The sequence below is a fragment of the Electrona antarctica genome, assembly GCF_951216825.1.
Source record: "Electrona antarctica genome assembly, contig: scaffold_125, whole genome shotgun sequence".
Taxonomy (NCBI): Eukaryota; Metazoa; Chordata; class Actinopteri; order Myctophiformes; family Myctophidae; genus Electrona; species Electrona antarctica.
Genome location: NW_027637521.1, coordinates 118,837 through 130,966, shown reverse-complemented (window position 1 = coordinate 130,966; position 12,130 = coordinate 118,837). Strand labels below are relative to the sequence as shown.

The window sequence follows — 12,130 nt, the reverse complement described above, 5'->3', positions numbered from 1 at the left end:
TCTACGTACTGTAGTGTCTGGTCTGACCCAGAACTATCTACATACTGTAGACGTCTGGTCTGACCCAGAACTATCTACATACTGTAGGTGTCTGATCTGACCCAGAACTATCTACGTACTGTAGGTGTCTGGTCTGACCCAGAACTATCTACGTACTGTAGGTGTCTGGTCTGACCCAGAACTATCTACATACTGTAGGTGTCTGGTCTGACCCAGAACTATCTACATACTGTAGGTGTCTGGTCTGACCCAGAACTATCTACATACTGTAGGTGTCTGGTCTGACCCAGAACTATCTACGTACTGTAGGTGTCTGGTCTGACCCAGAACTATCTACATACTGTAGGTGTCTGGTCTGACCCAGAGCTATCTACATACTGTAGGTGTCTGGTCTGACCCAGAACTATCTACGTACTGTAGACGTCTGGTCTGACCCAGAACTATCTACATACTGTAGACGTCTGGTCTGACCCAGAACTATCTACATACTGTAGGTGTCTGGTCTGACCCAGAACTATCTACATACTGTAGACGTCTGGTCTGACCCAGAACTATCTACATACTGTAGGTGTCTGGTCTGACCCAGAACTATCTACATACTGTAGACGTCTGGTCTGACCCAGAGCCTGGAACTGGTTGAGATGAGCACAGTAACGGTGCGTTCACACGGGAAGATGCAACGATGCAGCCGGCTACCATTCAGAGATACAAAGATACACGCGATGTCTGTAGCTGCAGTTTGTAACGGCTACAAAGCTACAAATACAAATGACAAAAACCGAATGGAAACTTCTCTTATGGGGGTCCCTGGCATATCTCTTCAAATGGGGGCTAATAAGTGTCAATTTAAGGGTCCTAATTGACATGAAAAGGTTTGAGAACCACTGCCTTACAACAACCACGGTATGGCGGTTATTGCACCCAGCCCTAACATCCAAACGAATAATCAATAAAACATGAAGAATCTCTCTCTCTCTCTCTCTCTCTCTGACAGTTTGTGTGTAACATTATGTCACTCTACCAGCGGTGTGATTGGATGCCATCGATCGTGGCTCATTGTTTCTGTTTTCTCGTCCGCCACAAACAGGTGTCGCCCTACCTGTCTACAGTACACCTCCGCAGGTATCACCACTAGGTGGCTCCACTGAGTCTACTCTACCTGTCTGCACCTCCGCAGGTATCACCACTAGGTGGCTCCACTGAGTCTACTCTACCTGTCTGCACCTCCACAGGTATCACCACTAGGTGGCTCCACTGAGTCTACTCTACCTGTCTGCACCTCCACAGGTATCACCACTAGGTGGCTCCACTGAGTCTACTCTACCTGTCTGCACCTCCGCAGGTATCACCACTAGGTGGCTCCACTGAGTCTACTCTACCTGTCTGCACCTCCACAGGTATCACCACTAGGTGGCTCCACTGAGCCTACTCTACCTGTCTGCACCGCCACAGGAAGCCCAGCAGGTCTCGGTGCGTCAGCTCCTCCACCACGGTGACCAGCGGCGACTGTGTCGTCACCGCGCCCAGCAGCGCGGGCAGGAAGGGGTGTGGCCCCAGGCCCGACAGGAAGGAGGCGAAACCCAGGAAGTGGCGCCGCTCGCCGGCGTCGGCCGACTCTGAAGGATAAAGAAGACATCAAGGTCGATTCGGTACGTTTACGCTACGTTGATTGTTTTTAGATCACCTCATATAAGAACTGTGTTTGAAAAATATACATCCAGGCCGTTACACTATATGGATATGAAGAATCAACTGAAAACGCTGCTGTTACTGCTGCTGAATTAGTTACATTTTCTGATACAGAGACACCTCCCTGACAATATAACGATACAGACACCTCCCTGACAATATAACGATACAGAGACACCTCCCTGACAATATAACGATACAGAGACACCTCCCCGACAATATAACGATACAGAGACACCTCCCCGACAATATAACGACACAGATACACCTCCCTGACAATATAACGATACAGAGACACCTCCCTGACAATATAACGATACAGAGACACCTCCCTGACAATATAACGATACAGAGACACCTCCCTGACAATATAACGATACAGAGACACCTCCCTGACAATATAACGATACAGAGACACCTCCCTGACAATATAACGATAGAGACACCTCCCTGACAATATAACGATACAGAGACACCTCCCTGACAATATAACGATACAGAGACACCTCCCTGACAATATAACGATACAGAGACACCTCCCTGACAATATAACGATACAGAGACACCTCCCTGACAATATAACGATACAGAGACACCTCCCTGACAATATAACGATACAGAGACACCTCCCTGACAATATAACGATACAGAGACACCTCCCTGACAATATAACGATACAGACACCTCCCTGACAATATAACGATACAGAGACACCTCCCTGACAATATAACGATACAGACACCTCCCTGACAATATAACGATACAGAGACACCTCCCTGACAATATAACGATACAGAGACACCTCCCTGACAATATAACGATACAGAGACACCTCCCTGACAATATAACGATACAGAGACACCTCCCTGACAATATAACGATACAGAGACACCTCCCTGACAATATAACGATACAGACACCTCCCTGACAATATAACGATACAGAGACACCTCCCTGACAATATAACGATACAGAGACACCTCCCTGACAATATAACGATACAGAGACACCGCCCTGACAATATAACGACACAGAGACACCTCCCTGACAATATAACGATACAGAGACACCTCCCTGACAATATAACGATACAGAGACACCTCCCTGACAATATAACGATACAGAGACACCTCCCTGACAATATAACGATACAGAGACACCTCCCTGACAATATAACGATACAGACACCTCCCTGACAATATAACGATACAGAGACACCTCCCTGACAATATAACGATACAGAGACACCTCCCTGACAATATAACGATACAGAGACACCGCCCTGACAATATAACGATACAGAGACACCTCCCTGACAATATAACGACACAGAGACACCTCCCTGACAATATAACGATACAGAGACACCTCCCTGACAATATAACGATACAGAGACACCTCCCTGACAATATAACGAGACAGAGACACCTCCCTGACAATATAACGATACAGAGACACCTCCCTGACAATATAACGATACAGAGACACCTCCCTGACAATATAACGATACAGAGACACCGCCCTGACAATATAACGATACAGAGACACCTCCCTGACAATATAACGACACAGAGACACCTCCCTGACAATATAACGATACAGAGACACCTCCCTGACAATATAACGATACAGAGACACCTCCCTGACAATATAACGAGACAGAGACACCTCCCTGACAATATAACGACACAGAGACACCTCCCTGACAATATAACGATACAGAGACACCTCCCTGACAATATAACGATACAGAGACACCTCCCTGACAATAACGCCGAGACAGCTTGTTTATTTCTGGAGCACAATGCTTATTATGAGAGATAAGATGAGCCCATGTTATTCATAGAGAAATGACTTCCGTGAACCAGGCAGAACCAGGCAGAACCAGGGGATGAGCGAGCATACTTTAGCACTATATGATTTATATAGTCCATGATAATAAAGATACAAAGAAAACCTTATTGTCCATCAAATCTTACATAAAATAAAAATAACATAAAATACATTCCCATAACGCAGCAACAGTGATCATGGGCTTTAGGGATTAGATGGTAGAGCACTATTTAATTAACCCATTTTGAACGGGAACCCCTTTTGGTGTTTCAAGCATTATGGTATGCTTTAGCTATTGAAAAATAGCAGACCTACAAGCTCATAGCGCGCCACTGTGTGGCGCGCTATGAGCTTGTAGGTCTGCTATTTTTGAAAAATCGTGTGGCAAAACTATTTTATCGTTCGACACAGCGATGTGATATGTCCTGTTACTCGGCACACACACACACGACGCAAGTGATTCAATTGGTTCTTGCAACTACATGTGTCTACATGTGTCTACATGTGTCTACATGTGTCTACATGTGTCTACTCTCAACCGTTTGGTTGCAAGGAGTTGCATGGCGACCCATTGGTGTGGTTTGGGCTTAAGAGGTCAAATTCAGGGCGAAGAGGATGGGTAGAGATTAGAGAAGTCATTGTAAATCTGAATTGCCTTTTTTGGTTATGGAGCAGGTTGTGTGCATGTTGTTATGGAGCAGGTTGTGTCCATGTTGTTATGGAGCAGGTTGTGTCCATGTTGTTATGGAGCAGGTTGTGTGCATGTTGTTATGGAGCAGGTTGTGTCCATGTTGTTATGGAGCAGGTTGTGTCCATGTTGTTATGGAGCAGGTTGTGTCCATGTTGCAGTGTGCATGTTGTTATGGAGCAGGTTGTGTGCATGTTGTTATGGAGCAGGTTGTGTGCATGTTGTTATGGAGCAGGTTGTGTGCATGTTGTTATGGAGCAGGTTGTGTGCATGTTGTTATGGAGCAGGTTGTGTGCATGTTGTTATGGAGCAGGTTGTGTGCATGTTGTTATGGAGCAGGTTGTGTGCATGTTGTTACGGAGCAGGTTGTGTGCATGTTGCAGTGTGCATGTTGCAGATCTCACTATAGCCTGGCTGGCTGGACTACCTACTGGGTGAGCTTGTGTTTTTGAGTGGTGCAACCACTCCAAGGAACAGCAATGTCCCAATGTTTAGAGTACCAGTAGGGGCAAAAGTGGTGCTGTTGTGCTAGAAACAGAGAGAGAGAGATAGTGTTGCACTGTTGCCTGCCTAATTGCAGAGAGAGAGAGAGAGAGAGAGAAACAGTAACTCTGTCATTTCTCGACCGTTTTCGGACGCGGGGCGGCACCCCTGGGCGCGTTCCTGTGGGTCTGGAAGTTCCGGGGACCCCCACACGGAGTTGCACCACTCAGTTCACACGGGTGTGATGTTTTGTATCTCTGAGTGAGAGATTTCCATTACCAGGAGTGTAACTGTAATGATAGTGCAGTATATAAATACCTTTTAGGACCCTGAGGACGACATTGCGGTTGTCCAGGGCAGCTCTGTGCAGAGTGACCGGACTGTCCCGCTGGACAGAGAAGGACAGAGGCAGAGGGGTCAGCCTGCTGAACCGTCCCCGTTGGACCTCCATGTTCTGTCCAGTTGTAGAGGCCTGCGGCAGGGTCGTAGCAGCCTGCAGCGGGGTGGGTTGGACCTCCATGTTCTGTCCAGTTGTAGAGGCCTGCGGCAGGGTGGGTTGGACCTCCATGTTCTGACCGGTCGTAGCGGCCTGCAGCAGGGTGGGTTTGACGTTCCGCTGCACCGTCATGGGCAGAGCCTCGTGTTCCAACACGTTCAGTTCTGCAGGAGCTGGTAGGGGGGGGGGGGGGGGGGGAGAGAGAGAGAGAGAGAGAGAGAGAGAGAGAGAGAGAGAGAGAGAGAGAGAGAGAGAGAGAGAGGAGAGAGAGAGAGAGAGAGAGAGAGGAGAGAGAGAGAGAGAGAGAGAGAGAGAGAGAGAGAGAGAGAGAGAGAGAGAGAGAGAGAGAGAGAGAGAGAGAGAGAAGAGAGAGAGAGAGAGAGAGAGAGAGAGAGAGAGAGAGAGAGAGAGAGAGAGAAGAGAGAGAGAGAGAGAGAGAGAGAGAGAGAGAAGGGCAGAGTATCTGTCTTTAACTGTCTGGATTCACACTTTACCAGAGTTGTTTTTGGCAGTTTTAGTCATAGTCTTTTGAATAGTTATCCTTTAGTTTTAGTCACATTTTAGTCACCAGGAATGTCTCAGTGTTAGTCTAGTTTTAGTCGACTAAATATAGGCTATCATAAGATTTTAGTCAACTAAATCTATACAGTTGATTTAGTCGACTAAAATTTATTTTGGTGGACCTTGATGCTGTCGTAATGACTGATTTTACACTTGCTGAAAATAAATCTACAAGCTCACAGCGCGTCACGCTGTGAGCTTGTAGATCTGCTATTTTCAGCATGCAACCAAGTGTAAAATGACTTATCCTGGATCTCTTGTCCACTAGTCCCTTCCTAACATTTTACTCTAGTTTTTAACTGTTGACGAAATTGTCAACATATTTAGTCTTAGTTTTAGTCATCATAGCTTAGTTTTCATTTAGTTTCCATGTAGTTTTCGTCAGTGAAAAAAGGTAGTCGATGAACATTTTTTCGTCTTGGTTTTAGTCGACGAAAACAACACTGCATTGTATCACTCTTTATTGTCTGGATTCACATTTTACACACTTTATATTTCACACATATTTGCTGTACGTAGCTCCTTACGTAGCTGTACGTAGCTCCTTACGTAGCTGTACGTAGCTCCTTACGTAGCTGTACGTAGCTCCTTACGTAGCTGTACGTAGCTCCTTACGTAGCTCCTTACGTAGCTGTAAGTAGCTCCTTACGTAGCTGTACGTAGCTCCTTACGTAGCTGTACGTAGCTGAGTTCCTTTCTTGGGAAATCTTGTTTTGTCTTATTCTTTGTCGTCATAATATGTCAGTATCTCATCTCGTGTTTTCTGAATAGAAAAGTGACTGAATGAATAGCCCTCCATTTTGTCTTAAATTTAACCCATTTAGGCCAATTCTAAAAACGCATTCTTAATCCTGACCTAAATTCATTCAAAAATGACAAAAATGTAACGCTGCTAATATACTGTACATAATAAGCAACAAGAACCCCAAAAGGGGTTCCCGTCTTGAAGGGTAAAAACACCAACAGGGGCTCCCGTTCTGAATCGGTTTTAACCCATTTTGACCTGAGATCAGATTCTAAAAATGTCTTCTACATCCTGACAGTTTTCTGAAAAAGCTATGTTTCTATGTCAGTCGTTCTATGTCAGATCTACAAGCTCATAGCGCGCCACCGAGTGTCCCGAGACATTACCAAAGCATTTCCGGGGGTCCCCGGCCAGAAACGTTGAGAACCCCTGCTCTGGGGTATAGCTACCTTTTTAATATGTACTACTAAAATATGGCTAACACGGATATAAATTGTATTCAAAAGACTACAACTACACAACACTAATAACAATGGAACATTTCATTCCAGAGCCACACTTAGGCTACTCTGTAACTCACCATTAGGGCTGTCACGATTACGCACTTAAGTTGACGATTAATTAAGTAAATTGCGATTAACATTTACATTTGTATTTATTTGCATTGAACAAATGGAAGGTTGCAATTTGTATTTCTGTTTTTGCCTTTTAGGCTTCATCATAGTCACATGTTGCACAGGGCAGTAGGACAAATAACTTAAATAGGCTATACAAAGAAATCATTGACACATTTAGCACATTTAGGCCTGACCTCGAAATTTAAAAAAAAATCTTCTAAATCCTCCAGTTTTCTGAAATAAATATTTTCACGATTTTTCAAAAATAGCAGACCTACAAGCAGACCTACAAGCTTTTTCAAAAATAGCAGACCTACAAGCTCGTAGCGCGCCACTCGGTGGCGCGCTACGAGCTTGTCGATCTGCTATTTTTTTAGCTAAATTATAACAATGTTTAAAACACCAAAAGGGGTTCCCGCCCAAAATGGGTTAATAATTTTTACTTTCCAAAAATTTTACACATTTTTGAAAATGTAACAAAAATGGACATTTTTCAACGTGTAAAAGATTGACGATTATGCAAAAAATAATAATTGCGATCATCTCAAATAATTGCGATGAGGCGATGATGCAATGATTAATGTGACAGGCCTATATACTCACCATCGATGCCCTGCAGCTCCCTCCTGTGGCCGTGTGTGTGTCTGCGGTGGGGCTGGTGGTATCGGGGCAGAGTGGGGGCGGTCCGTGCGCGGCGGTGGACCTCGTGGCGGCACCTCAGCACCAGCACGGCCACCCAGGTGAACAGGAAGGCGGCCAGGAACAGGGTGGGAACCACGATCACCTCCGTCTCGTAGTCCCGTACCACTGAAAGGGTGGGATGCATGGGAGGATGGTGCTTAAAGCTGCTATATAAGCAATAATATGTCAACATTTTAAGAAAAAAACATGTTTCTATATCGGTGGTGCTCAACCTTTTTCATGTACAGGACCCCCAGAATGATCTGCATTTGGCCGCAGACCCCCATCTGAAAATATGTAGTTCCAGGGACCCCCCTCCCAGAAGCAAAGATTTGAATTAAAAAAAAACGTTCGCTGTGAAAGAATATTTGCGAACGCAGTGAGCATTTACTATGAGACCCAGCAGATCACGTCTGTGTGTGTGTGTGTGTGTGTCTGTGGATTTGTGCCCCATTTTCACGATTTTTCAAAAATAGCAGATCTACATAGCTATTTTTCAATATGACATAATGCTTAAAACACCATGGGTTAATGACCTTTTTATTTTTTTATTTTTTTTGGTATTCAGACAGCCAGCAATGGGTAAAACGCTCCCAAAAAAAATGTAGTCTCTGTGACACCTCTAGGGGGCGCAATGTCTTTCCGGCACGGCGGAGCTTCTATTTTGAAGGAATGGTGAGTGGCAAATCGACAGGCAAAGTGAGTTTAACATGGTTTAACGTTGTTTAATGCAATCAGATAGGACTTCTCTGTGTGTATGTCTGGGCTGTCAAGGCCAGAAAGTAGTGTTTTTCCACTCAGTGGGCGTTCCTGCAGAACGTCCGGGTTTCATGATGATGTCACGTGCATACCCTCTATACTTGGAATAAAAGATAATTTACAAAATCATGGGCTTTTTTTCTGCCCATGATGTTGTAGAGGGTGGGGGGGGGGGGCAGTGTTTCTTGGAAAGCAACTACGCATAACCATGCTAGATAGTATAGTATAGTATACTATAGTATAGTATAGTATAGTATAGTATAGTATAGTATAGTAAAATATGCCATTTTACAAGTTTGACTTTAGAACAGTGTTTTTGGCAGCAACATTTGATTTTATAGTCATAGTCTTTTGAATAGTTTTCACTTAGTCACATTTTAGTCACCTGGAATGTTTTAGTGTTAGTCTAGTTTTAGTCGACTAAAATGTATTTTGGCGGGCCTTGATGCTGTCGTAATGGCTAAATTTACGCTTGCTGAAAATAGCAGATCAACTAAGTGTAAAATGACTTATACTGGATCTCTTGTCCACTAGTCCCTTCCTAACATTTTAGTCTAGTTTTTATTTGTCGACGAAATTGTCAGTATATTTATTCTTAGTTTTTAGTCATCGTAGCTTAGTTTTCATGTAGTTTCCATTCGTTTTTGTCAGTGAAAAAAGGAAGTCGACGAGCATTTTTCGTCTTAGTTTTAGTCGACGGAAACTACACTGTTTTAGAAACGTATATTGTACCACTCCAGTTGTAGTTGTTGTAATGTTGAAGTGAAGCCAGCTGCATGTCGCTAACACACTTATCTTGACTATTGCAACACTCTAGTCTAACCCAAGCTCCCGTCACTCAACCAAAATGACTGATATTAAAATGACGACACCGTTGTGCTATTTGAATATGGTACCACCCACCACCACACCTTCAGTAAGGCGCTCACACTCACACACACACACACACACACAGTCACTCACACACACACACACACACGCGCGCACGCACGCGCACACACACACAATGTTCAAACCAGCGAGGAAGCTGGAATGTGAGATGACGTTCCCAGTGTAAACCGTACAGTCTGGTTCTGATGAATCCATTGTAAAGTGTGCTGAGTAATCTAGGGCACAAATTACCTCGTCAGTGATGTCAATCTCATCAAACGCTTCCTCCAGTTTTAAAGCCTGTGTGACCGTGTCGCTCCACAACACAGTATCGCCGTTCAAAAGGACCAACGTCTTAGACTAACAAACCCTGTGACAGAGTTTACCTTTGTGCCTAATTATCCTTTACTGTGTGTGACTTTATGAAAAACAAATGCTTGTGTCCTCAATATTGTGAAAGCCTCTTCCAGTAACTCTGGGTACGTCAATAATAGGCCTGCATGTCACCACCATTACGTAATCAATAACAGGCCTGCATGTCACCACCATTACGTAATCAATAATAGGCCTGCATGTCACCACCATTACGTAATCAATAATAGGCCTGCATGTCACCACCATTACGTAATCAATAATAGGCCTGCATGTCACCACCATTACGTAATCAATAATAGGCCTGCATGTCACCACCATTACGTAATCAATAACAGGCCTGCATGTCACCACCATTACGTAATCAATAATAGGCCTGCATGTCACCACCATTACGTAATCAATAATAGGCCTGCATGTCACCACCATTACGTAATCAATAATAGGCCTGCATGTCACCACCATTACGTAATCAATAATAGGCCTGCATGTCACCACCATTACGTAATCAATAATAGGCCTGCATGTCACCACCATTACGTAATCAATAATAGGCCTGCATGTCACCACCATTACGTAATCAATAATAGGCCTGCATGTCACCACCATTACGTAATCAATAATAGGCCTGCATGTCACCACCATTACGTAATCAATAATAGGCCTGCATGTCACCACCATTACGGAATCGTCTGATCGCAATTCATTGAGATAATCACATTTATTTTTTGCATTAACCCATTTAGGCCTGACGTCGACATTTTAAAAATGTCTTCTAAATTCTGACAGTTTTCTGAAATACCTCATGTTTCTGTATCAGTGGTGCTCAATATTTCATGTCAAGGACCTGTTTCTGTATCAGTGGTACTCAATATTTCAGGCCAACGACCCCCAGAATTATATGTAATCGGCCACCGACCCCCCATCTGAAAATATGCTGTTCCAGGGACCCCCGCAGAAGCAAAGATTTGAGTTAAAAAACGCTCACTCTGAAATTCAAATCTTTAATTGTCAACCTAATTTTGAAATTGTGACAGCCCTATAGGTGCGTATGGCGTTTAACCCATGTTGGCATACTTTAGCTATTGAAAAATAGCAGATCTACAAGCTTATAGGTCTGCTATGCTATTTTTGAAAAATCGTGAAAATGTGGTGCAAATCTTTGAATATATATTCTTTCAGAGCGAACGTTTTTAACTCAAATCTTTGCCTCTTGGCGGGGGGGGGGGGGGGGGGGGTCCCTGGAACACATATTTTCAGATGGGGGTCGGCGGCCAATAACATATATTGTTGGGGGTCCTTGACATGTTGAAATGTTTGAGAACCATAGGAAACATAAGGTTTTTCATAAAACTGTCAGGATTTAGAAGACATTTGTAGAATCGTTCCCAGGTCAAAATGGGTTGAAGGCATACGAAGGCAAAGACGATTAACAAAGTGATTTTAACTAATTCAAAACCAATTAAGAAGCACTTTTGTTTTGACATGTGACAGTCTCTCACACTACCGGAAATAACTACACCGTAGGCTATCATCATTCTATAGGCAGCTCCCACTGACCAACACTCCCAGACTGTGGTTGTACTGGTCATTATATAGGCAGCTCCCACTGACCAACACTCCCTGACTGTGGTTGTACAGGTCATTCTATAGGCAGCTCCCACTGACCAACACTCCCAGACTGTGGTTGTACAGGTCATTCTATAGGCAGCTCCCACTGACCAACACTCCCAGACTGTGGTTGTACAGGTCATTCTATAGGCAGCTCCCACTGACCAACACTCCCAGACTGTGGTTGTACAGGTCATTCCAGCTCCCACTGACCAACACTCCCAGACTGTGGTTGTACAGGTCATTCCAGCCCCCACTGACCAACACTCCCAGACTGTGGTTGTACAGGTCATTCCAGCCCCCACTGACCAACACTCCCAGACTGTGGTTGTACAGGTCATTCCTGTGCGCCCAAAGACATCATAAGGGTGCCGCCACAAAGTCATTATTCCCGTTCACTTCAATTCTATGTGAGCGATGGAGGTGCGGTGGTGATACCGGTGGGGTGACATTATTCAAATCACACGTCTGCACGTATCATGCTTGCACGTTTGACTGTACTGTACTGTACTGTACTGTACTGTACTGTACTGTACTGTACTGTACTGTAATGTACTGTACTGTACTGTACTGTACTGTACTGTACTGTACTGTACTGTGCTGTGCTGTACTCTGCTGTGCTGTGCTGTGCTATGCTGTGCTGTGCTGTACTGTACTGTACTCTGCTGTGCTGTGCTGTACTGTACTGTACTGTGCTGTGCTGTGCTGTGCTGTGCTGTACTGTA

General features: G+C 44.4%; 1 protein-coding gene across 1 annotated transcript in view; it reads right to left on the bottom strand.

Moving 5' to 3' along the window:
* styk1a (serine/threonine/tyrosine kinase 1a) overlaps positions 1-7,938 on the bottom strand; it is a gene marked incomplete at both ends in the record, with an annotated part of 67,483 nt that extends 59,545 nt beyond the window's left edge. The window contains 3 exons of the mRNA XM_079531729.1: positions 1,435-1,616; positions 5,012-5,362; positions 7,716-7,938. Of these exons, the coding sequence (XP_079387855.1) occupies positions 1,435-1,616; positions 5,012-5,362; positions 7,716-7,938 (756 nt within the window). The remainder of the gene's footprint in view (positions 1-1,434; positions 1,617-5,011; positions 5,363-7,715) is intronic.
* Positions 7,939-12,130: the final 4,192 nt, after the last annotated feature.